This window comes from Manis pentadactyla, chromosome 14, assembly GCF_030020395.1.
Source record: "Manis pentadactyla isolate mManPen7 chromosome 14, mManPen7.hap1, whole genome shotgun sequence".
Classification (NCBI taxonomy): Eukaryota; Metazoa; Chordata; class Mammalia; order Pholidota; family Manidae; genus Manis; species Manis pentadactyla.
In genome coordinates, this window is record NC_080032.1 from 11,673,859 (window position 1) to 11,701,049 (window position 27,191).

At 48.3% G+C, this 27,191-nt stretch overlaps 1 protein-coding gene across 6 annotated transcripts in view; it reads right to left on the reverse strand.

The window, feature by feature from the left end:
- The window catches only part of SGSM1 (small G protein signaling modulator 1), an 80,439-nt gene that overhangs the window by 9,567 nt on the left and 43,681 nt on the right, over positions 1-27,191 (reverse strand). For 4 of the 6 annotated variants that reach the window (XR_008993543.1, XM_057491199.1, XM_057491200.1 and 1 more), the window contains 11 exons: positions 25,727-25,794; positions 24,442-24,605; positions 24,134-24,266; positions 18,039-18,177; positions 15,630-15,694; positions 13,646-13,791; positions 10,682-10,810; positions 6,384-6,566; positions 5,074-5,142; positions 2,870-3,460; positions 1,309-1,433 (listed from right to left, as the gene is read on the reverse strand). Coding sequence is in view for 4 of the 6 variants with exons in the window: in XM_057491199.1 (XP_057347182.1) it covers positions 1,309-1,433; positions 2,870-3,460; positions 5,074-5,142; positions 6,384-6,566; positions 10,682-10,810; positions 13,646-13,791; positions 15,630-15,694; positions 18,039-18,177; positions 24,134-24,266; positions 24,442-24,605; positions 25,727-25,794 (1,812 nt within the window). In the remaining 2 variants the exon portion in view is untranslated. Of the gene's footprint in view, positions 1-1,308; positions 1,434-1,538; positions 1,625-2,869; positions 3,461-5,073; positions 5,143-6,383; positions 6,567-10,681; positions 10,811-13,645; positions 13,792-15,629; positions 15,695-18,038; positions 18,178-19,958; positions 20,124-24,133; positions 24,267-24,441; positions 24,606-25,726; positions 25,795-27,191 lie in introns of those variants that run through there. The other 2 variants (XM_057491202.1, XR_008993544.1) reach the window with 2 other exon arrangements.

Below are 27,191 nucleotides of genomic sequence, written 5' to 3' on the forward strand. Positions count from 1 at the left end.
GTGTTCCTAATTCACACGTCAAATGGTCTTCAGTTTCTCCTGATTTTGCCCAAGTCCATCTCAAAGGTCACCACCTCTATGCTTTCCCTGATTTCTCCTGATGCCCTAACAAGCAGAAGTCAGACTACCCTTCCTTCACCCCCAAAACTTTTCCATTTTAATGCAACATACTATGTTAAAATTAATCACATTTGTACCTACTGAATGAAATTTCAATAGGTAGCAATTGCTTGGGAGGCTGTAAGACAGAATAGTTAAGAGATGGTGCTTATGAGTGAGAATGAGTTAGAGTAGGGGTCGGCAAGCCTTTTCTGAAAGGTCCAGATAATAATTATTTTCAAATTTGTAGGCCATATACTCTGTTTCAGCTACTCAACTCTGTAGAAGCATAGATAATATGCAAACAAATGGGCATGGCTGAGTTCTAATAAAACTTTATTTATAAAAACAAGTGGAGGGCCAGATTTGGCCTGTGGCTGTAGTAGTAGTGTGTGAACTCCTGAGTTAGAGTAGCATGGAAAGAGGTCCAGGATATACTGTTGAGTGTAAAAAGCAAGTTGTAGGCAAATTGTTTATAGTATAATCCCTCATAGGTAAAACATTTTTAAAAACATTAAAACATGTATGCATCCATATTATACAATATTATAACTGTCTTACAATATACTATCTCTTATGTTATTATATATCATATATAACATGGCTTGGGAGGATATTCACTAAATTGTTAGTAGTAGTGTTTTCTTACAGATGAGTGGCATTGATGATGGCATATGGAAGAAGTTTCTCTTTATGTCTTATGAAATTCTGATTACCTTGGTTGATTTAGATTTTTAAAAAGCATGGGTTGCTTTCATATTTTAAGAACTACAATATTTAATATTTAATGGAAGTGATAAGCAGCCCCCGATTTTGGCTTAAAGAAATAAAGCCCAGATTCTAGAGCCTGGGAGACAATGGATGTGTGTCCTCCTCACAGCTCAGCCACTGCCCCGCTGGGGGCCTCTGAGCAATGCCTACCCCTCTGGGCCTCCATTTCCTTCCCTGTAAAACGGATAATGCTTACGTCATACACCTGTGATCTAAGAGAAATGATGTCAGCAAAGGGCTCAGGCCAGGGCCAGGTATACAGTAAATGCTTAACTAATGTTATCTATTATCACCAGCACCACGACTGTTGGGTTATTGCCAATGTGGGCTGGAAGAAGATCCTCGGGGGGCACGGTGCCAGCTGCAGAGGCTGCAGTGCCAGTTGGGTGCCCCGTAGCCCCCACCTCTGCCCCCCCACTCTCCCCACAGCCCCCCAACCTGCACATGACGCTGCGCAGCTTCTCCAGGTTGGCAGGAGTGAAGTACCAGTAGCTGCGGTCACACCTCTGCACGTCCTTCTCGATGCGGTGCAGGTTCACCGTGTACTGGTCCAGCCGCTCAGGCTGCAGGCGCCCAGCAGGGAAGGAAAGAAATCACACCCCAGCTCCGCAGAGAGGCTGCCTTCCAGAGACTGCGCCTCCCCGGAGCCCTCTCCTGTCGTTTTCTACCTGGATCACTCAGGGGATGGACTTTGTTTTTGTTGTTTTCTGAGAAAGCCTCTTTTGCCTCATGTGATGAAAATTCTTTTTTTTCCCTTTGATAAAACAAAACAGTCCTACGAAGTGCGTAGACTTCTTATCCCCACCTTATAGCTGAAGAAACTAAGGGTTATAACTGTCGCTGCAAGTGCCCCCCTCCCTGCCAAAAACTACACAAGAAGAATGGAAGAACTGAACAGAAGTGCAGTCCTGGCAACATGCTAGACTTGATGCCTCGACCCAACAATCCCGACGAAATGACCCAACGAAGCGGTCAGGAGCATTTCAAGGCCAAAAATTAACCCAGGAAGGCAAGAAAATACCAAAGCTAGTTTTTGCCTTGAGGGAAAGCTGCCATCAGGAAAATTTCAGCTTGGACTTAACGGTTTTGTGGCCTCTCTTCCCCAAAGCAAAGAATCTAATGGGAGATTTTCCTGCATGAGGCAGGACTCCACAGAGCCACACCCCCACCCACCCCCACAAGGGAAAAGGAAAAAGCTACTAACACCCTGCGGTCTCGAGGACAACTGCCTGTCTTGAACATAGGCGCCAAATTAAGTGTAAAACGTATCTCCCTGCATAATTCATGGCCTCACATCAGGTTTGTGACTTAGGCAGGCTGACAACCCAGATTCCCACCACCTGGGTGGTCTGAAAGAGCAGAGCATTCAGCTTCGTCTAAGGCTGGTTATGCCCCCGGTTACCAGGAAGAAGCGGAAGGCGGGCAGGAGGGGCGGCAGCTCCTGGTGTTTGCACTCAGCTTCTCTGGGTGTTTGACGCTTTAACCATGAGCATTTTGATAGAAATAAAATCTTCCCAGGAAAATGGATATGTGGTGCCTGGCTCAGAAAACCTCCCTTTCAGTAAATGTCCTTTGTCTTAAGACTTTTTGGCAGAGAAGCCCACTTGAACATTTAAAAGACATCGGACCTGGGTGTGAATGGAGATGCTCCCCATCAAGGCCGCTACTGACCGGGTGCTCACTGTGTGTCAGGCACAGAGGGTGTGACTCACTGATTCTGAGACGAGCTCAGGGAGGAAGGCCCTAGACAGATAAGGAAACTGAGGATCCATATGCCTGAACTGGGATCTGAACCCAGTGCTATTGGACTGCAAAGCCTGGGTTCTTCAAGCACTATATTGTTCTCCCTCCCAAATGGGTTTCTGCTGTGACTCCTTCCTGATGGAGAAAAAGCAATGAACCGAAGACTGTTCTGCCTAACTGAGGTTTGTTTGGACACTCCCACCCTCCATGGCTGTTAGATGAGAAAACTGAGTGGAGGAGAATCCTTGTGACTTACGGAGTAGGTGACACCGCTGGAAGACACAGGGGATGTCTCACTGTTGGCAGACGTGGTCACAGCCAGAGCAGCCAGGGTGGGGAAGAGACTTTCCATCTCAGGCTCTTCTGAGAGGTTGTCTTCACTGTCCACCCGGCCGTGTTTCTGCACCTCACCGCCCCCCCAGCTCCCCATCATGGCGACCTCCTTTTCTGGTGGAGCCACATCCAGGCTGCCGGTGACAGACATGAACTCGTCCATGCTCTCATTGGCCAGAAGGTCGCTCTCCAGGCTGTCCTGCATGGCCAGCTCTTCACGGGGAGCCTCATCCCGGGAAGTGGTGGCCTCGCTGCTCTGCCCATCATCCACACTGCTGTCCCCGGGCCGAAGCCCCAGGGAAGCGTTCCGCTGGGCCTCCATGACACTGTCTTCTGTACTCAGGCTGGGCTCCGAGTGCTCCGAGAGGCCTGAAGAGAAGTTGTGGGAGGAAGGATGGCCAGAGTCTGGGGAGCAGGTGCCATTCACCAGGTTCCCATTAGGCATCTTGGGCTGTTTCTCCTCCGACCTGCCTTCTGCCTCTACCTGCTCCACCTCATCCACAGACTCAAATACCTGAAGACAAGGCACACAAAGAAAGATGGACCAGGATACCCACTGTGGCACTGCTTCCAGCAGCAACCTACATATCCACCACCAGGGGATTGCTTCAGATATGGGCTATGCATGCAGTGGAATATTACACAGCCAGTAAAAAGAGTGAAGCAGGACAAGGTGTAATATATGCTCTCATTTGTGAAAAATAAAAAAGGGACCTGCATACATAGAGATACAAGGAATAATCCAGAAAAAAATAAGGAACTATTTCAACTGACTCTGAGGAGGGAGTACTAAGGAATTAAGGCAGAGGACACAATACTTTCCATGATACAGAATTATGTGCAGTTTTTTAAAGTAAAAAATTAGTTAATAACATAGGCAACAGGCTAAAAACAGCACATTATAGCCATGCAGTTGGACAATTGTGGATCAATGTTCAAAAGTAGATATATATGAAATACTATGGACAAGTCTCTAGGACATGCCTCAATGACTTATTTGTGCTTCTTTCTGATCTTCAGCCGTATCCCATGGTGGGTAACAGCGCAAGACCATGTTCCAAGGTCACCTGAAATATGTCTTCTCTATATGGTTATGCCACCAACTTGAATTACTGTTAGCTTCAAATGTTTGTTTCTTTTCTTGTTGATTAAATTGCTTTACGTTATGTAAAAAAATTTACCTAATTCCAAAGTCAAAACTAGAATTCATGAAACTGTAGCTTCTTTGCCTGCTGCCTCCCCTCGCTACTCTAGGGAACCATTTTGATTGGTTTCTGGTTTATTCTCCATTATTATGCAAATGCACATACAAATTAATATTTCCTCTTTTCACACAAGAAGTGACATAGTATGCATGTTTTCTGCACTTTGCTTTTTTCATTAATATTGAGTCAGATTGGTTAACATTTCACTGAATGAAACGGAGAGCTGTTAAACAAAACAAATTATGGCATTTACGTGGGAATTTTAAAGACAACCAGTCACCGAAATACATCTTCTACATATAGTCTGCATAGTTCTGTGTCTGCAAAGGCACACAGAAGAGTCTGGAAAGACAGACTGTAAACTGATGACAGCGGTGTTACCTCTAGGGAAGGCCAGTGGGAATTAGGGGTGCTCAAAGCCAAATTAACCTTTCTCTGCAATATTTTAATTTTTTTTTAACAGGGAGAGTAGATTCATATATAACTTGTGTAACTAAAAACTCAGTTTTTAAAAATTGGTTTCAGGTATACAACACAGTTGACAATTCCCGACATTATTAGATGCTCCTCCCAACTAGTGTAGTTACTGTCTGTCAACATAGAAAGATGTTGCAGAATTATTGACAATATTCCCTATGTTGTACTTTAATCCCTGTGACTAATTTATATTACAATTGAGATTTGGGGCCCCTGTATCCCCCTCATCTATTTCTCCTACCCACTGCAATCCCTCCCCCATGGTAACCACCGGTTGCTTTCAGTGTCTATGAGCCTACTGCTGTTTTGTTCATAAAACTCAGCATTTAATGCTAGCACAGAAAGCTAAACCAGACAAACCATAAACGACCAGATGATGGACACCCAATCCCACCTGGAGGGAGGGGAGCAGGGGGGAAGGGGGTACAGGGCGGCTGAAGCTCACCTGTGTGCTGCCGCTGGAGTCACTCTGTAGGCGGATGTTCTGGCGGCCTGAACTGCAGCTGGGAGAGGACTGAGGGACAAGGGGGCAGGAGGGAGTGCGGGTGAGGCTGCATCCTGGCAGAGACCCCCTGCACGCAGCCCAAAAGGGACCGCTGGGCCTGGAGTCAGCAAGCGTAGTTCTTACCTCTACTCCTGACTTGGCAAGTCCCCTCTCAGGGCCTCAGCTTCATGTGTTAAATGATAGTGGGCAGGGGGAACTCCCTCCCCGCTCCCCAAGCCTCCTCAGAGGCCATGCCAGCCGCAGGATCCCCACTCCCTCCCCTGCAACCGGAAAATCCCACACTTAACTGCACTGTATTTGAGACCTCTGGCTCATTTTGGTTCAACTCAGAGGACCTGGTTGTATGAATGGCCCAGTAGTTTGCCCCATTACGTTTAGTTCCTGCCTACCCTGAGGCTAGGCTTGGCCGTGTGACCTGCTTTGGCCAATCGGATGTTAGCACACCCACCAGGGCAGAGGCTTAAAAAGCACGTGTTCTTTCTGCTTTCTCTTTCGCGAGCTGCACTATGATAACCTGCCCAGGCTAGCCTGCTGGAGGGTAAGACACTGGGGCAGAGCCAGTCACCTCAGACAAGTCAGAGAGCCCAGCCCAGAGCCACAAATCTTTTCGTTGTCCAGGGGCTCACAGCAGGCACAAGTGGGCCCACCCAGCACTGCTCAGAGCAAAACTTCACTGCTGACCCACAGACTCATGGGCAGTTTGTCTTTGGTGGCTGTTTGTTATGCAGTATTATTACAGCAATCGATGACAGATACACCCCCTGTAAAGATAATTAGCTTTCTTGTCAGCTCCTGCTGTTAACCTAGACATTCTGTGAAGACAGACGTATCTGACTTGGTCACTGGAGCATTCCTGACTTTCCAGAACATTTCTGATAGTGCCTGGCACATGGTAGGTACTCAAGAAGTATTTATGGAATAAAGGAAAGCCTAGCACTGTGCTAGATGCTTTCTACACACTGTATCATTTGAGCTGCACACAAACCTCCCCTATACAAAGGGTTATTCCCATTTTATAGATGAGGACACTGAGTCCCAGTGGTAAAGGTACTTGCCTGAGGCCCCAGAGCTGGGAAATGATGATGCTGGAGTTCAAAGTCAGGTCTCCCAGGCTCCAAAGTCATGTTCCACCCAAAAGCTAGGGGTGAGACTGTCCCAAAGCTCCAGCCCTCACTGCTCCTATGACTGCCTGATGGGGCTGATCCTGCCTTCACTGCCCACTTTACTCCCTGAGGGGAGGCGCCCATCACCTCGTTGCTGATGGTAGAGTCCTGGTGCATCATCTGGTGCAGGTGGCTGTCCAGGCTGGCCCCTGATGAACATTTGGCCAAGGCAGCCGCATGGGACTCCCGCTCCCTCTGCCGCACAATTGCCTCACAGCCCAGCCACTCCGACATGGTCTGTGCGTAGCAGGCATGAATCTGCTCGTCCACCTGCCAGGGCAGATGCAAAGTCAGCCAGAGTACTGGGGACCCCTAGGGAGGGCCAGCCCAACCAGGAAGAGGATGGCTCTGGCCCAGGACCCTGAGCCCTGAAACCAGCCATTCAACGTTCATGGAGTTAACATCCAACAGACCTTCACTGAACAGCTACTATGTGTGGGGTACCGGCTAGGCCCTGGGAAGACACAAAAGTGAGGAAGGCCACTTTCTTTCAATTTTTTCCCTCTCTTCCTGCCTTCTTTTATTCATTCATTCACACATTCAAATATTTCTTGAGCCCTTACTCTGTACCAGGCAGAGTTCTAAGCCTTGCAGATATTGAAATGAGAAAACTGCTTCTGTCCTTCCTCATTTCCTTCCTTCTCTTCTCTCCTTCCTTATTCATTCATTCACTTATCCAGTTAATTTGATTAGTGCCTACTATGTGCTAGGCTATAAAAAGGGCTTATGGTATACAAGATGAGCAAATGCTTCATCCATCCACTCATTCAACACATTTACTGAGGGCCTCCCACATGCCCAACCTGGGGGTAGATGGTGGGGAATCAGAGGTGAATAAAGCTGACCCCTTCCTTTACATGCAGACATGGCCTTATAGAGGGTCACAGATTTCAAGCATTTTCTTTGTGGGATTTCAGTACAGAGGGGGGAACATTGTTCCCATGTTACCAGCCCAGGTAACAGGGGACCAGAATCTGCCAGATCTCTGGCCATAAGTGTTGGCAGACAAGCCGATCTAAACAAGGCCATAATGAGCAGGAAGTCTGTCCTATGGCAGGAGGGGGAGGAATCCTGCAGCTATTTGGGGCTTCTGGAGAGGCTCAGGATCCACCCTGCACAGTGACTGTCCTGAGTGGCTCCCTCTGGCCGACCTCCCAAAGACTCATCCAAGCCCACTTCCCCATTCCCACTGCCATTCTAGGCTGGGCTTCCCCGACCCTGCACCTGGACAACCCCAGTGGCCTCCTTCCTGGGGCCTGCTTGGCCCCTCTGAGACCTCTCCCACTCAGCAGCCTTCCTCCTGTTTCCTCTCCAGCTCCGCCTCTCAGTGCTACCCCAGTCCCCAGGTCCTTTGTATTCCAGCCGCACCCACCCTCCCTTCCTACCCCTTCCCACACAAGGACACACAGCGTCATGCAAGTGTCCCCTCTTCCCAGAAGCCCTTCTTCATCCTCCTTGCCTGGAAAGCAATTCCTCCAAAGAATCCAGGCAGCCTTCCCCCTGACTTCCACCTGGAAGAGCCTCCTATGTGCTCTTACAACAGCCCCCGGGCTTGCCTCCATCCATCTGACTCTACACAACCCCCACGAACCTGAAAAGGACCTCATCTGGTGCACTTCTGGGTCCCCAGTCCAAGCACAGGGCCTGGCACACTGCAGTTCCCGGTTCTTATCTGCCCAGAAGCCTACCAGCCATGAATGAAGCATGGAGGGACCTCACCCTGGTACCAAAAGATTTTGGACAGTTCCCTGGCATGGGGCCTCATCACATGGAACCGCAGGGTGAGAGTTCCCACTTCAACTCTCTGGCAACTTTTCTGACGACGAGGAAGACCAGTCTGGTGCTACTGTGTGCCTAACACCTCCTGTAACACATTATAATCTCCCTTTTTAAGAAAGAGAAAACAGGCCTCAGGCAAACTACCAAATGTAGGTAGAACTGAATTACATCATTTTGTCATAATTCTATTATTTTTTTTATAGTTTCCTTCCATTTATGGGAAGATGTATTGGTTTTCTACTGGTGGTAGAGATATAAATCTTTTTTAAAAAGTCACATGAATTTTTAAGTGAGCCAATTTAAAGACAAATATTTAGTAAGTAATAGTACAGGTGGTACATGGAGTGTAAAATAGAACCAGGTTTTAAAAACTTAGTATGGATAAAAGAATGTAAGGTATCTCATTACTGAGTTTTACATTCCTAATACACTGAAATGGTAATATATTGGGTTAAATAAAATATATTATGAATATTAATTTCATGTTGATGAAATGACAGAACCACACACACACACACACACACACACACACACACACACACAAAAGCAGATGCAAAAACTGATGAAATCCCTGTAAGGTCTGCAGTCTAGCTAGTGGTATTGTGCCAGTGTCAATGTCCTGGTTTTAATAATGCCCTATGGTTCTATAAGATGTTTCCACTGGCGGAAGCCGGGTGATTGGGTAGACAGGGCTTCTGGTATTACAATTTTTGCAACTTCTTGTGAACTTACAATTATTTTAAACAAAAAAGTTTTAAAATATTCATTACATCTGTTTCTTTTTACTTTTTAGAATGTGACTACTAAAACATTTAGGATTGTATATATGCTACAGTCATCAAGACTGTGGTATTTACTAGCTGATGATTACTAATGACAGTGTGGTATTAGATCAATGGAAAAAACAGAGAGTCCAGAAGAGGTCCCCATTAATATGCCCGACTTATTTTTGACAAGGAAGCAAAAGCAATTCATTGGAGGAAAAATAGCTCGATCAACAAATGGTGCTGAAGTAACTAGACATCCCCAGGCCAAAAAATGAACCCCGACCTAAGCCACACGCTGTAAACAAAAATGAACTCAAAATGGATCACAGACTCAAATGTAAAACACTTTATACAACTTCAAAGGAAAAAAAAACAGAGGAAAATCTTCGGGATTTAGGTCTAGGCACAAAGTTCCTAGGCCTCATATGAAAGTACACTCCATATGAGAAATCGATAAACTGAACCTCATCAAAAGTTAAAAAATTTGTTTTGCACAAAGACCCCATTAAGATGAAAAGACAAGGTAGAGAAAATATTTGCAAACCACATTTCCAAGAAGAGTTAATATGTAGAGTACATATAAAGAACTCTCAAACCCAGCAGTAAAAACTAAACAACTTATTTAGAAAATGGACAGAAGACACAAGCAGGTGGCAAGCACGTGCAAAGATGTTCAATATCACCAGCCTTTGGAAAATCCAAATTAAAACCACGATGAAATAAGGAAGCAAAAGCAATTCATTGGAGGAAAAATAGCTCGATCAACAAATGGTGCTGAAGTAACTAGACATCCCCAGGCCAATGTACCTGCCTGAGTGGCTAACATACAAAGGAATGACACCACCAAATCCTGGTGGGGGTGCAAGCAGGGGAACTCCTAGACTGCTGGTGGGAATATAAAATGGTACAGTTTGGCAATTTCTTATAAAACTAAACATGCAAGTATCTCATGATCCAGCAATTGCACCCTTGAGCATTTATTCCAGAGAAATGACAACTTAGGCTCACGCAAAAGTCTGTACAAAATGTTCATTGCAGCTTTGTTGGTAATGGCCCAAGCAATGAAAACATCCCACCTATCCATCAACAGGTGGACAGTGAAGCAAACTGTGGTGCGTCCACCCCATGGAGTATCACTCGGCTATAAAAGAACCAGCTATTGATACATGCAACAACTTGGATGGATCGCCAGACAATTATGCTGAGTGAAAAAAGTCAATCTCAAAAGGCTACATGCTGTATGATTCTATTTATACAACATTCATGAAATGATGAAATTATAGGAATTTATAGGAGAGTAGATTGGTGGTTGCCAGGGGCTGGAGAGGAGGCAGGGAGTGGGAGAGAGGTGGCTGTGGCCATAAAAGGACAATTTGAGGAGAATTCGGAATGCCGGAAATGGTCCATGTGTTGGCTGTGACATGTGATAAAATTGTGGAGAACTAAATACCTACATACTGACACTCAAAATCACACACAAATACAAGTAAACCAGGAATTGGGAGTCAGAGTGGTATACTGCACCAATGTCAATACCCTGATTGTGATATTACGGTTTTGCAAAATGTTACCACTGGGGGAAATTGTATAAGGATATATGAGAGCCATCTGCATTAGTTCTTATAACTGCACGTGAATCTATAATTATCTCAAAATAAAAAGTTAACCTAAAAAAATGACATCTGTGGCTTGCGTTGGGATAAGTATTGCTCTGGAGCTTCTTGGCTCCCCTGCACTGCACCTCCCTGCCCCACCTTGATCCAAAATGGGACCAGAGCTCCCCCAGCCTCATAGCATCTGGCTCCTCTTGTTACCGAAGACCCCATCGGGGTTTCCAACCTCCTTCCTTTCTGTTTCCGTCATCCCGAACTGGTAGTGGCCCAGGAGGAAGGGCCACACGGCCTTGCGGATCTCTGGCTGGATGCCCCCGTAGTAGATGAGGCGCAGCAGCTCCTGCTCCTCGTAACTCTGCAGCGGAGGGGAGGAAGCAAAGGCTTGGTCAACAGAAACCCGGGGTGGGCCCTGTGCCCCGGCAGTCCTGCTTCTTAGGCCCAGCCTCAGAGATCATGGTGTGATGTGCAAAGCCACAGGTACCCAGATATCTAAGAGCAAGATCCGGGGAGTCCCCCGGCTGCCCACCACGGGGGGAACGGCACATCTCTGCGAGGGAAGACCATGCAGAGGGTCAAAACAAAACAAAAAGAAAGGCTAATACATAATATATTAACATTTCTACTTCATTTTCAGTAAATTGTGTGTACTGTGCTTATTTGGGAATATAGGAGTTCTTAATCTTGACTCAGCTCTCAGAGAATTATTTTAAGGCAGATGAGTTCAAAATGACCATTTCCAGCCGGTTCCTCATACACTAATAGTTTTTGTGCACATTGGGATGATTTTAACAATTGTTTTCTGTATCATGGAATAGATTTGTCCTCTTTGTTTTCTTAAATTCATTTTCAGGCAAAGGCTTTGCAGTTACAAGTCAAGCTGGGGGACCTGCAGGTCCTAACTGTTCACATGTGTGTGTGTGTGTCCATGACTGCTGGAAGGCTACTCTAAAGGGCACTGGGGTTCTGTCTCCTCTTGTCTTATCTCTTTACTTCACATTCCAAAATCAAAAGCATCTTTCATACCTTAATGCTAGTCTTAGATGTACCCAACAAAAATGGCAAAACCAGCCATTCTTTTGTCCCTGTTGGGAATTTTGGTTTCCATTATGTAGACAACCTTGTTGAAGTTATTTAAAATTCAGAAAACTATTTGTGGCTGAAGCTGTGAACTTTATTCAAAATCTACATCCTCTTCTCCTGAAGCCCACAGCTGGACTCCATTTCCCAGCCCCCCTTGCAGTTTGGTGTGACCCTATCACTGGGTTCTGGCCAGTGGGATGTGAGAGGAAGTGATGTAAGCCATTTCCAGGCCAGGGTTTTGAAGAAGGTGTGCTCCTTCATGCTCTCTGTTGGGAGACAGGTGACCATGAGTCCCTGGAGGATGGTGGGGTCGCAAGACTGAAAGACCTCTGAACATCTGGAGGGAGGAGAGATGCCCTCTTCCTAGGAAGGCTCACCCAGGACTGTCCAGTGAGCAAGAAATGTACCCCCATGGTGTCAAGCAGCTGAAATAGTGGGGACTTTTGTTACTGCAACTCAGTCGACCCTAATACAATAGTCCAACCAAGAAGAATGAAAATATGACCAAATCAGTTATGAAAAAATTAGACGAAAAATATTTGTGCTGCAACCAATCTGTCCTTAGCCTAGTGCCTCAAAAGAGCACCAGAAGCATGTGGGGAGCTTTCAGAAGTATAAATTCTTGGGCTGCACTCCCAGAGCTACAAAATCAGTAAGGCTGGAGCGGAGCCCAGAGTCTATAAATCTCTTGAATTCCTCAGGAAATGTGCACTGTCCTAGCCCGCTGAGGAGTATAAACACTAAGACCTCTCGAGAAAGTAAGCTGGCATGACTATTTAAATTTCAAGTGCACATTAATCAACTGCATTTCTAGGAATCTACCCTCAAAATAAAAGCACTAGTACAGAAAGGTATGTGTTTAGAAGGATGCTAACTGAAGCACTTTTTTAATAATTAAAAAGAATAAAAAATGAAAAGCCCAGATGTCTATCATTAGGGGAAGACTTGAATAAATTATAGCATCCCTGATATAAAAACTGGTCACTTAAAATACAAGTATAATGTCACCTCACTTAAGAATTAAATAAAAGAATTACAGATATTTCTGTGTAGATGTATCTGTGGATGCATAAGGATAGGAAATGTATGGCAGGGTCTACACCAAACTGATACTACTCATTAATTCACGGATTAGAACTAGAGTAGAGCAGAAAGATGCTACTTAAAATTTTTTTGTTCTATACACCCACATTCCTCATTCTTTGAACTGTTACAGCAAGTATGCACTCCTCCTGCAATTTAGGAAAACAACTATTTTTGGCAAAAAAGGTAAAATAACCCTTCTAACTGTCCAGGTTCGGGAACCAGTGATGGAGCTACTGGATTCGTCCAAAGTGGAGGACACAGGTATCTCCTCCAAATGGCAGCAGGAATCCTAGTATTTCTCTAAGTGGATTCTGCCTTCCACCTGCCATGGGAGGTACTTTTCCAGCAAAGGTCCCTGTGGCCACATACATTTGAGGGAATGCTTCATATGCTCTCCCACACTCCCCCAATCCTTGAGAGTGACAAGTATCAGCATAGCCAAGGTTCTGAGAAGTCCGGCAGGATAGAGAAAGCTGCCTAATCTGGTTTCCCAAACTATATGACCATGAAACTTTCTTCAGACATAAACGTTTTGCTTGCAGGGACCTTGTATTCTACTAATAAAATCGTAAAAATCTATCTCCAGGTAAAAATATCTCATGGTCCAGCTCTTAGGCCCTAAGACAGAAACAGGAGAGTTTTAAACAGTGGTGGGGTTTTCTTGGCTCAGCTGCCTCCTTCTAACTTAGCTACTCTTGTTATTCTAAGGAATTTCAACAATTCCTTCTGGCTGGGGACTCACAGCACCTTATGCAGGATTGAGCATAGAACTGATGTTTAATAGATGCACAGTGACTCATTGATTCTTTACTCCTTCCAGGGGAGCATATGTGTTTTCCTTGATCTACATCAATGGGCAGATGCAGGCGACAGGTCTTGGAACTCTCTCTTCAGTTTGGGTATGCAGAACCCAAGGACGTCACAACATCCCGGAATTCCCACCAGGTGCGTCTATTCCTCAGATGACAAGACGGACTCCCTGCAGTCTCTGCCCCACTTCAGACCAAGACGGGTCAAGCCTTACCGTGCTGTCCTGCAGGTACTGCTCCCAGATCCTGGCTGTCAGCCCTCGTCCAGCATCACAGGGCAAGTCTGGAGACACGATCATGTGATTGACCAGGGCTGACAGGTGGGTTCGCACGGTGGACAGGTGTCTGCAGTAGGCAAGCCCTGGTGAGGGAGAGAAGGAAAAGCCTGTCATCTACCATCCAATCCTCCTTGCCTTGCCGCATGGGGTCTCCAAAGAGCTGACCACTGGCAATCTTAGTGAATCTTTATGACTCAGCAAATCCTCATCATCCAAGGCATCAAGTCACTGGCTGCCTGGATGGCTTAATAGCTCTGTGACGCTAAGGAAGTCCTATTGCATTCCTCAGCCTCATTAAGGGAGCCACTACCTCCTCTGCTGGAAGCCAAGGTATTCAATTCTCAGGCAGAAAGGAGCCAGTGACTGTGGGCTCACTGTGCCTCTGGGTGCCTCCAATCCACACCAACAGAGGAAGAGAGCAGGAGTGGTAACAACTCTTGTCCAACTTGCCGCTGGATAAAGAAGGTCCCGGCCAGTCAGTAGCCAGGGAGATACACCCAGTTTGCTGTCAAAGATGGCCCTGCCTCTCAGACGAATGCCCACCAACCTGCCACCCTCCACCTGCTCCACCCTGGTACCTGGAGGGCCCAGTGCGAGGCATGCAGGAGGCACTCAGCAAACGCCAGCCAGTGTTTGCTCTGACTGTGCCCCTTCCCTCTGGCTCTCTCCTATCATCTCATCCTCAACTCCCAGAGAGGACCGTGGACCTTCTGGCGCCTACCAACAATGGGATGATGATTATGCCAATGTAATGGCCACAGCACATGCTATGGGCCAGGGAGCTGTCCAGAGCTTACATAATTTAACTCATTTATTCTGTCACAACCCTATGAAGCAGATCCTCTAGTTATCCCCACCTATAAGAAACTGAGGCACAGACTGCTGGCACCACCTGCGCAGGTCACATGGCCAGGAGGGGATGGAGGTGGGGTTTGAGCCCACGCTGCCTGGCTCCAGCACCCGGACTCTCACCACCATCAGGAATAAGCCAAGGCGTGCAGTGACATCACTCAACACCTATCCCTTTCTCCAGGAATCTCCTCCATTTGGGTTCCACAAATACTCGTTCAATGCCTGCTCCACGCCAGGCCCTTCATTAGACACTGGGGATGGGTGGTTAACAGAACAGGCAAAAACCTTGACCTTGAGGAGCTCACACTCTCCCTGCCTCTCCAGGCACCCAGGGGGAGGATCTACACCACTATTCTGCAGGCGCACGCAGGATGTACGAACACTTTTCTGGAATCCCTGAAAATATTAATGCATTTTATCTCTCCCATCTTGGCTGAAAGGCTGGGGAAATAAAACTGGCCAAGAATCAATACAGCAGAGTGGAAAAAAGCAGAGCCTTTGCAGTCAGGTAGGCCTAGGCTCAAGTCCCAGCTCTGTTGCTTCTTGGCTGTGTGACCTTGGGCAAGTCACGTCACCTCTCTGTGCCTTAGTTTTCTCATCTGTTAAATGGAAATAAACAGAGTACCCATATTATGAATTCAATTTTTAAGTTCTTGGGAAGGGATGAGACCACCTTCGATTCTGCTTCTGCCCACAGGAGATGGGAACTGACAGGAGCACCTCATGACAAGCAGTGCTAGCTGCCGGCTTTGTACGTGCCTCTCAACGACCTGAAAACGCTAGGTGGGCACTGGGGATGCAGTGGTGATTAAACCAAATCCCCATCACCAAGGAGCCCATTGTTTGCTGCCATCTCTTAGGACCTAGGGATAAAATGTATCCTCAATCTGTAGATGACAAAACTGAGGGTCAGAGAGGTTCATGGAACTGCCCCAAAACTAGACATCTAAGAAACAGAGCAGAATTTCACACTCCAGAGCCAGGCTCCTTCCCCTGATATTCCTGGCATACAGCAGGCACTCAAGAAATGCTCCCAGAGACCACAACAGCAAATGCAGCTACTACGCACATCCATAGAAGGCTCTGGAAAGGATCTGGTACTTCATATTGTCACAGAGAAGCTTCAAGGGAGCCCTGGGGACAGAGAAAGAAGGAGACACTTAGATCAATGTGCGGCCAGGTTTCCTGGAGGAGCACAGCTCAGTATCTCCAGGGAGCACATTACAGCCAGCCAGCCAAGGGGACCGCTGGGGGGACCATTGTTCCTACCCATGAGCGTCACTGCCTCCTCCTTCCGCTCTCAGCATGGGAAGTTGCCCCTCCCCAACCCTCTGTTCCTGTGGTTTGGAAGGGGCTGATTCTACCAGGTAAATGACTCCGGCTGGAGTCACTCTGCTTGGATTAGAGGTGGTCACATGATCCAATGTGGGCCAATGAGAATCAGCCCTGGGACTTTGCTTGGAAGTCAGAGGAAAGATACTCTTTTCTCTGCCTGAGTTCCTAAGGCAGTGGATATAAGGCAATGGCTGCTGGGATCCATTCTTGCCTCTGAATAGGAAGCCTCTGCCTGAGAATGAAACTATCATAGAGGCAGACAGAGGTAAGCGCTGAAGAAACAGAGACTTCGGTTTTGACACCTGGTTCCAATCATGCCTGAAGTCACTGCATCTCTGTACTTCTCAGTTCTGGCAACAGATTTTCTTTTTTACTCAAACCAGATTGCAGTGGGTTTCTGCCACTTTCAGAAAGAGTTCTGACTTCAAAAGTCACCCACCTCAGCCAGACTGAGCCAAACTGGGATTTAGAGTCTAGCTAACTGCAAAGTAGGTGATACCTGAGCTTCCTGCATGGGAATTTTGGGGGGCTGTTTTGGTTGAAAGAGGAGAGAAGAAAGGCCCCAGCACTGCTGGAGAACACAAGGAACTGCTGAGGGGGGTGTCTGCATGCTTGCAGAGAATAGCATGGAGGAACGTCTGCATGTTTAGTCTCAGGATATCCCAGGGGACACCCAGGAAAACCTAGGCAGAAAGGGGAGGAGGCAGGCTACAGTCCTCCAGTGATGCACATGGAGGCACTAAATATTAAAGTCACCCTCTTTGAGCCTTCAGGTCAGTAAGGCTCAAGCCTGTTCAAATTATTTAAGAGCAGCATCACACTGACAGCTATTCCACAGTAGCTGGGCTCTCTGGAAGGTGATGGGCTGCCCATCACTACCTGATGTAAGCAGATGTTATGAGAGGGGGTACTAGGTTAGAACAGCATTGTTCAGTGGCCCATGGACCATCAGCCCAAGAATCACTTGGAATTTCTCCCACATGTGGATTCCTGGGCCCCACACAGCCCTACTCAATGAGGACCTCTAGGGAAGTAGTTTAGGAACTAGTATGTTTTGCTACCTCCCCCGGGTGATTCTGCTGCTTATTAAAATGTGAGAATCTCTGGTCACATCAGTGCTTCTCAAGCTTAAAAGTACACACATGATCTTGGTATCCTGTTAAATGCAGATTCTGCTTCAGTGGGTCCGGGAGGAGAGACCGAGAATCTGCTCAGGTGACAATTCTGCTGGCCCACAGCTCACAGAGTAAGAGCCAGGGCTCAGGTGACTGCAAACATTTGATGTCAGCCCCTGACCCTTACAATCCCATGGCTGCAGAATGGACCACCCACTGGGACAGAGGCACAGGAAGGGAAAAAAGATTTCATTCTCCCAGGCCAAGAAAGGCTGGGTCAGTAGGAAGTAAGATCAGACTCACGAACTGCCAAAGTAGTTGTTCAAAGAGACAAAAGCTCTATAGGCAAGGAAACAGATGATCTGGGCATTTAACTTCATGCATTAAAATAGGCAGTGTCATTTCCTGAACATTACCACGTGCCAGGAACCACATGCTGGCCATTTTAAAGCATCATTTGATTTGCCAATACAACAGCTGTATAAGGCAAGCACAGTATCCTCATCTGGTGGAGAAGCCAACTGAGGCATGTGTGATTGTCATTAAGCAATATTTCTAGTTTCTGCCTTCCAGGAGCATAGTAGGACTGCACTTCCCGGCACCTTGTGGATGGGGCCAGTGAGGTGTGAGAGGAAATGATAGGTGCTGCATTCAGGCCAGAGCATTTCTAGAGCTCAAGCCCTCCAGAGCTACTTTTACCTCTGTCACTGGAAATATTTAAGATGGTGGTGGCTTGAATATAGAGGAAGCAGCACCCCCAGCTGACCCATGATGGACACACAGCATGCATGACAAATAAACCTTTGCTTTGTTGTAATAAGCCACTGAGATTTTAGAACTGTTTGTTACTGCGACATAACCTGGTTTATCCTGACCAATACATGTAAGAAGCTCCAATAGCTAGGACTTCACAGCTCTTGGATTTAACCCAGACCTGGGTGTCTCCATAGCCTATGTTCACTCCTCTGAATTCAGTGCAGGGAAGACATGGGTATCTGCAAACTGGTCACAGCTCAAGCCCCTCATACCTCTCATGGTTGCAGCCGTTGGCTGATCCGCCGTCAGCTGAGCCACTCTGTGAACAGAATGAGCAGGAGGACTTCCGGGGGCTGGGGTGCCATAGGGATGGCAGGCTGCTCACGGAGACATCCGTAACGTCCTGGGGGACTGTGGTGACAGAAGGAGCAGAGGAAGAGTCCTGCTTAAGCCTGTGCGGTCACAGCAGCCTCATCCCAAGGCAAGCAGCTCACTCCTGGGCCAGAACAGGGGCAGGGAAGGACCCTGAATGTGACAGTAGGAACCAGAAACCCCAATCGTTGCCTGACCCAGACCTCTGAGCCCATCTGATACAATGAAAGCCACCACTGAGACCTGGGGCCCCCAGGGGCCAGGCAGAGCTGATGGCAGCCGAGGAGAGGGAGAGTCCAGAGCCAAGAAAACAGACCCAGTCCCAGAGCAGGAGGCCAAGCCTCACCATGTTGTCACTCAGTTGTCCTCACAGGAGGCTGACAGGAAGGAGGGGAGGCCTGCTGGGGGCTTCTGGGGAAGACTGATGGTCCTGAGTCCCGAGAGGTAGACTTTCTGGGAGAGAACTTCTCTGGTGGTGAGATGGCAGGGACAACAACTCAACAGATGAGGCAGGACAAGGGCAAGGGACCAGCAGATCCAGGCTGAGGGCACCGGTGCTGTCCGCGGTGCTGAGACACACAGCTGTTCCACCAGGCGGGTCTCAAACGGGTTGGCGACCCCCCAGAACTACTTCTTAAAAATCCGCGTGCCTGTACCCACCCCCTGACCTACTGAACTAAAATCTCCTGAAGAAATAGTCTCTGGGTCTGTATTTCAAAAACAATTTTGATAATAGCAGTTCGAGAACCAAGAGGACATGACTGATCTCCTAACTCCTGGACACTAGTGACTGCGATCAACTGCCCTCAGGACACAACCCTTAGAGTTTCTCCTCCTGTCCTCTTCCCCAGCTCCCGGAAAGCAGTGATGTCTGCACTACTGCGGAATGTAACTGTGACACCTGCATCACAATGTCCGTAAGTTAACCTACCGGCCTCTTGGCAGTTCTAAGCAGGTGCAAAAATTTAATTTTCTTTAGGACAGGGTAAATGTTTTCTGTAAAAAGCCAGGTAGAAAATATTTTAGGGCTCATGATCCGTCTGGTTACTATCATGACCACTCAATTCTAATGTCGTAAAGCAAAAGCAGCCCTTAACGAAATGCAAAGAAATGAACATGGGTATGTTCTAACAAAACTTTATTTATGGACACTGAAATGTGAATTTCCTATCATTTCCACATGTCACCAAATACTGTTCCTTTTCAATTTTTTTTTCAATCATTTAAAAAGGTAAAAACCATTCTTAGCTTTGTGAGCTGAAAAGAATGAGGCTAAATCTGGCTGTGGGCCCTAGTTTTGCCAAGCCCTGCTCTGGGAGATTAAGAGAAATGCACATTTGCCCCATATGGCATGCCTCTCCAAGGGTGATTGGTAATACCCGCCTCACCCCTCAGGCCCTGAGGGACATGGGCACTGTGGTCCAGGCCCCGCACAGCATCAGAGCTCAGCAGCTGACCGGGCCCGCCCTTACCCACGGACAGAGGAGAAAGCTGCCTACACAGTGAGGTTCTCAGGGCCACCAAGAGTGGCTTTTTACAGTACTCCTCCCCAGGCAGACTCACAAGTGAGCTGGCCAAGAAAGACCAGTAAGCCCCTGTAAAATATTCTAGAAAAGTATCCCCAGTTCTCTGCTAATCTCAGGGAAGCATTGCTCAGTTTCACCTATGTCTGGCAAGCATGCCTCCACCCTCAGCCCCTCACACCCTGCAAACATCACCAATGGATCCCACCTCCATCTCCCTAGGGACCAAGACTCAAATGACAACATGGCAGAGGTGGCCAGCACCCAGCCCCAGGGGTGGGGTAGCTCAGACATTACTGGGAGGTGACTGCTTCGAGCTTGGCAGGGGGAGGGTGGTGTCCCATCTGGTTCGTGCCCACTGACTGTCTCTGGCTACCCCCAGCATGGACCGGACCGCAGGAGCCACCATCCAGGCAGGGCCCACAGAGATGGGGAGAGTGCTGTCCAAGGGGTCGGGAGCAGCTTGAGACACAAAACAAAGGCATGGGTCAAATGGAAGGTCAGACATGGGCAGAACACTGAAATGGCTGCAAGCACCAATTCCTGGGATTTGTCCCTCTCCCCTGCCCTGCTCCATGCAGCTCCCATGTATTGTGACTGACTAGAGGAAGAATGCTGATATTTATAAAGTGCCTACTATGTACTGGGGACCATGCCAGGCAGGGCTTACCTTATCACCTGTAATGCCCCTGTAAGGGAAGCATGTCCTTTCCCATTTTGCAGAAATGGAAACTGAGGCTCAGAACTTCACCCAAAGCCCCAGCAGGTAGTAACTGGCATAGTTGCTCTTTTTGACCAAGATTCCCCTTCTCTGTCCACTAGCAGCAACTGTCTGTTACTGAATACAAGTACTATCATCTTTTACAGATAAGGAAACTGAGGCACAGATTGGTTAAGCAGCATGCCCAAGACCACCCACCTAATAAGTGGTGGAGCTGGGATTCCACCCAGGGGACTAGACCCCGAGATCCTATTAATACTCTCTTGGGGCAATTTGGGCCCCCCAAAGGACATTTGGTGATATCTGGAGACATTTTTGGTTGTCACAACCTGGGAATTACGATATGCTCCTAGCAATGAGCGGGTAGATGCCAGCAATGCTATTCAACGTCAACACCCCCTACCCCAGCACACAATTATTCAGCCCACAATGTCCACAGTGCTGAGGTTGAGAAACCCCGCACGAGACCAGCGCTGTCCAACAGGAAACAGGAATACAACATGAGCCACATGCATGGCTTACAATGTTCTGGTGGCCACACTAAAAGGGCAGAAAGAAACAGGGGAAATCAATCCCAACATACTCCGTTTAACCCAATATATTCCATCATGTTATCATATAACATATTTAACATAAAATCAATATAAAATTATTGATGAGATATTTTACTTTTTAATTTGTTCCAAGTCTTCAAAACCCAGTGTGTATTTCACATTGACAGTGCATCACAATTTGGACTACGCACATTTCAAGTGCTGGGTGGCCACAGGGGGCTCGCTCCTGCCAGACCAGACAGTACGATCTCAGCAGCAGAGGAGCCTGGAAATGCCCTTCTCTGTCAACTCATCCTCGTGTTTTAGAACTTGTCTTTGCCTCCTCCATGCACAAGAGTCAGGCAAAGAACCAGGTGGTGGAGATACAGGGGCAAGAAGACACCGAAACGGAGTTTAGAACCATCTGTGGCCACATCATCTCCCCCAGAGGGTGACTCTCCCCTCTTATTCTTTAAGGCAGGCATCTGCCCACTTTTTCTGTGAAGGGCCAGGCAGTAAATGTAATTGGCTTGGTGCACTATGTGGTTTCTGTCACAGCTATGCAACTCCACTGCTGTGGTGAGAAAGCAGCCACAGACCACACAGTATGTAAATGAATGGGAGTGGCCATGTTCCAATAAAACTTTATTTATAAGAACAGGTAGTGGGTCAAATTTGGCCCACAGCAAGGGGTTTACCTATTTCTGATTTAGGCACTTCTTCAGAAAGGACTTTTCATAGCTCACACATGGAAATCTCAACATGATTGTTTTTGTTGACTCTGTGAGGCTCAGAGGCTCAGGCCCCTGAGAAAATCAGCCAAGCATGTGGACTGAATCTGACCTTTAAGATGACAGAAGTCAAACTACAGTACCCTCCCCACCCCATGTCAAAAACAATCTGCGTGAATTGGATGTAGGAAGCACATGCTCTGAAGCCAGACCACCTGGATTCAAATTCCAGCCACGCTGAGGTTTAGCAGTGTGACCCTGGACCAATTTCTTTACCTCTCTATGCCTCTGCTTCCTCTTCAGAAAATGGGGTATGGTGACAACAATGGCACCTGGCCTGGAAGGGCTGAGGTGAGGATTGATGAACTAAGACCCGGAGAGTGCACAGAAGTGGGCTTGGCACACAGTGGTGTTTACCACATGATACCTACTATTGCTCACTGAGCATCAGTCACGAATCACATTGGGCGTTTGATGTATCATCACACTAACTCCTCCAAATATGCTCCTGGGTGGGGGTACTGTTATCTCCATTCTATAGACAAGGGAATGAGGCCTGGAGTGGGCAGGGCACCGGGCTGTGTTGCAGTGGCAGAATCGAATGCGGTGAGTGCCATGTGCTTTTCTCTAAACGAGCAGGTCTCAGCTGGGGGCAGTCTTGGCCCCAGAGGATGCTTGGCAATGTCTAGAGACATTTCTGATTCTCATGACTTGCTTTGCTACCTGGCATCTAGTGAGTGGAGACCAGAGATGTTGTTCAACACCCTAGAATGCACAGGACAGCCTCCAACCAAAAGAATTATTCCATCTGCAGTGTCAGCAGTGCTGTGATTGAGAAGCCCTGTTCTAAATAAACCGACTTAGCTGGGGTTTCCTCAAAGGCAGACAAAGATTCCAGTCCAAGTAGTTTATTTGGGAGGTGATCCTAAGACGTATGGCCAGGGTAGAGTGAGACAGGAAGGCACAGAGTAAAGGGTTAGTTACCATGCAAGTCACCACTACTGACAGCTGGTGCTTGACCTCCTGCAGGGACCTCTGGGAGACACACAGAACACATTCCAGAGTTTTCTGACCTAAGAGGTGAGGAGCTGGCCATTTACACACCAATTCCTGCCAGTCTCTGGCTGAGGGCTGCTCCAGGGAGGCACTGATTCCCTGACACCTCTAACCACCCCACCCAGGGACAGAAGGGACCATTAGGCAAAGGGACACTCAGGCTAGGAGCTGGCAGTGGAGCGGCGTGCAGAGGGGTGTGTGTGGGCACAGCTCATGCCTGTTCCACTGGCACATGCAGCGCTGCGACAGGCCAACATGGAGAGGCCCCAAATGAGTAAGACATCCAGCACCCAGCCTGCCCCCCAGCAGGAGCCTACACATGGCCTGTGGACAGTTTCCTGGGAAGGCAGCCACAGGGCACGTGGCCCCTCTGATGAACCAGCTCTGCCGGGCCTGTGGGAGCCGTGGGGCCCTCGATAGGCTGGGATGGCCCCAGGCCCTGATCCCGGGTGGGGTGGGTGTGGGAGTGAGGACTCCAGGACACTCTATGGCTCTCAGTGACACAGGGACATAAGGCTTTGCTCCTAACTGGCCAGGAAGTAACATATTGGTGGAAATACAGGCTAAGCCCAGAACCCAAGGCCTTACAGGCAAGCCTGCCCCACACCTCAGATCCCACTCAGCAATGAGTGAGAACCAGAGTATTAAGCGACCTGGCACAATCACTCCAATTGCCAGGGAGCAGGTCCGCTTGCAAAAGAACCTCTCGCTGCCCGGCCACCTCACTTATGCAAAGGGAGGCTCAGAGCCATTATCCATCAAATGGAACCCACCAAGGGTTAAATACAATGAAGTTTACAGAAAGAATCTATAACTTGCTATTGATTTGTTTATCAGAAATCCATACAGCGCCTCATCAATGCCAGGCCTCCTTCTGAGAACTTTTCAAATATTTACTCATTTAATTCTAATAATTCCATGGGGATGATAATCTTAAATAGCAATGATTTCGATTAACTAAGCATCTATTTCATGGCAGTGACTATGCCAGTTGTTGGACATACGTTAGCATCTCGCAGGCTAGTGTCTAGTGCTCTGCTTCTCCTCTGCTTGTTAAATATCACTTATTGAGGACCTATTGTGTGCAAGGCCTTCTTCTATGGGCTTTACATTGATCACTTCATTATCTCATGAATCCTAACAATATATTGAAGTAAAAAAGTCATAACAACAACAATATAATAGCAACTAATATTTCAGTGTTCTATGCCAAGTGCTTTATCTCATTTTTCTATGAACATCCCCATTTTACAGATAAGGAAACCGAGGCACAGAGGGCTGAAGCCAGGATTCCAGAGCCCATGTCACTGCCACTACTCTACACCACCTCCCACCCAGCAGCATCTTTATTAGCTAAATAGTCAGTGGTTTTTCTCATTTGCAGGGAAACCAAGGCTGCCAGGGACAGGGCCCAGGAACAGGGCAGCTTACCGAATTCAGACTGCATGCCAGGGTAGATGATCCTGAACACGTAATCCGTGGCCTCGTCATCTTCCTTGTCTGAAGATGTGGACTCGGCGGAACCCTGAGGGCTTCGCTTGCGCAGTTTGGGAAATACTTTGCCCTGAAAGAATACATCTGGCGCATGGCCCCTGGGCACACCTGCCTCCCAGCCTGTACAGCCTGAGGGTCCTGGCAGGCACGCATGAGCCCAGGAGCCATACGAGGACCCACAGGCAGGAGCGACTGTGCCCCACGACAGACCTACACCTGGGCTTCCCAGTCCACCCCATACTCACCTTCCCGCGCTGAGACCAGAGTGGTGGGTCCAGCTGCCCGTGGGGGAGCAGCCCGTTCTCCAGGCACGAGAGGAACTGCAGGAGGTGCCCTCCCTTGGGGAAGTGGAAGGGCGGCCTCTGGATCCCGTCCTGGCTGACCAACACCACTGTCCCGCCGCTGTCCACTGTTGCCAGGACCCGGCCAGAGAAGACCCAGCAGGAAGTCACTAGGAGGTGCATGGACGGGGCCCTCCCCAAAACAGCCCCCCAGGCATGCTGAGGCAGACCACGCACCTGCCCGAGGCTCTGGGAAAGGCCTGGGCAGAGGGTCAGGGGCAGTTTCCACCTCCGAGCCCCTTTCATCCCACCTACCATCGTTGACTGGGGACTGTAGGACATGGTCGGGAAGAGTGTAGTCGGCCTCCCTGAAGTCACCCACCAAAGAAAATGATGCCTCCAAACACCCCGGAGTCCTCAAGCACCCTCTACAAATCTACCAGACCTATTTTGGGATGGAGGCTTTTAGACCCACAACTCTAGACAGTATGTATCGAGCAGTCAGTGTATGTAAGCAGAGCACATTAATGGCAGTGCCTTGTTATAATACTTGAAATAGCCCTATGAGGCATATCTAGTATTGCCTATTCATCAATATGAAACTGAGGCCTAGAGAGGTTGTGTAACGTGCCAATGTCACACAGCTGGTAAGTGGGAGGGCCTGGATGTGAACCCAGGTCTGTCACATTCATAAGCTTAATGTTTTGTGCCTTGGCAGGGCACAGATCCCTTACTTTCTAAAGCAGGATGGCCGTCAGCTTGCTCTGAATATACCTTCTTTGAGCTTTAAAGGGGAACCCGAGTTATTAATCCCAGATCTTCAGGGTGCTGACTCTAGAGTGACAAAGACCTGACTTTGAATCCAGACTCTAGGTTTACAGGCTGTGTGGCCTGTGCTAAGCTGCGTCCTCACCTCTGACACAGGAACGACGGTGCCTCTACCTGTGGGCTGTTGTGACAACTAAATAATGGGCATGTGACTACTCAGAACCACGCCCGGCACATGATAAGCACTCACTAAATACCAGCAGCTTAGTCCACCACGGGCTTGAGGCTGAGCCCCCAACATACATCACATGAGCCCCACAAGCCCACGAGCAGGTACTGCTGGATCCCCACTTTACAGATGGGGAAACTGGGGCTCGCAGAGGTGAAGTCAATAGTTTGAGACTGTGCAGGCAGTAAGGGGGTGGGGGCAGGCAGGGTTCCAGGAGGAACACCTCAGCCTCACGCCCCCGCCGGTCCCTACCTTGCTGGTGGCAGTGCAGGTAGACAATCTCCTCCAGGCGGATGGTCATGGCATAGTCCCAGTAGACACTGAAAGGGGCGGGAGGGTCAGACCTGCAGGGTACCTGCCCACCTCACTGCGGGGAAGGGCCCAGAGGACGGAAGCCCACCATTCCCACTGGGACCCACCTGTTCCCAACATTAGTAGCCCAGTCTTCCAAGGCTCTATCTCCCTTTCTTTTGGTCTCAGCACCCCAGTTTTCTGAGGATTCCCCTCTCTTACCCCTAGTCCACCTGGCTGGAGCTGACCTCACCCACCCTCCACCCCAAGACTCCAGGAGTGGTCACCTGGCCCAGGCCTGGCCAATCAGCATATTCCATTGTTCCAGCCACAGTGTTCGGTTCAGGGATGGCTCCATGAGCCAAGCAGAGCCAATGAGATTCAATTACTGGATTTATATTACTGAGAAAGAAATGCTCCGTTTGCTAGGAGAGTACTGGTAAGGATGAAATCAGTCTGGAGATTTAGGGGGCCAGGGCCAAAAAAATAAGTCTTCCTGAGACTGGAGTCAACAGTCAGGAAGGCAGCCAAGAGATGGAAAGAGTCCAGATCTTCACATGTGAGTCCCTGGATCCAGCCATGCCTGAAGCCACCGCCCCAGGATTCTTCAGTTTATGTCAGCCAATGCTTAAGTCAGCTTGAGCTCGTTTCCTGTCATGGGTTTCTGAGAGTCTTGACTGAGACCCTAATTCCAGGCCACCACGTGTCCATGTGGTCAAAACTGCCTCTCAACAGCCTTGACTTCACAGGTCCCAGCACAGTGACTTGAAAGAGTCTCTGATGGGAGCCTCAGTTTCCTCCTCCATAAAATGGGGATGATAATACCCACCACACAGTGTTGCTGTGGGAATTAAATCACATATTTTGAAGGGCTCAACACAGCACAGATAACAAAAAAAACTACTTGTTAATGGGCCTTGTGATTATTTACTTAAGGTTTGCCATTTCCAGCTCAAAACCTACTGCTGTCTTGAAAAACACTACTTTCCGCATCTTACTACACTGATAAGACAGCTGCAAGGGAGGGGTGAGGACTCGATAATATAGGTGCATGCTGGAACCACAATTGTTGTTCATGTGAAACATTCTAAGATTGTGCATCAGTAATACTTTAAAAATAAATTAATTAATTAAATAAAAACATTGCTTTTCCACTCAAAGCCAGTGGGAGGTGGGGCTCACCGGAGGTCAGGCTTTGTGGGGCCATGAGACCGCACTGCTCAGCTCTCCCCGCTCCGGGACACAGAGCTGACCCGCGGCTTCAGGGGCCACCCTGTGGACCCGCCACCACATTTGTGCCAAGGCCATGCTTCCCTTGGGCCACTCGCAGCCGAGACTGAGCACACGGGGGTACATGGATGCCAGTGTGGACCCATTCCCGTGGGGACCCCTCTGGCGGTCAGCTTTAGCCCAGGGGCTCCTCCCG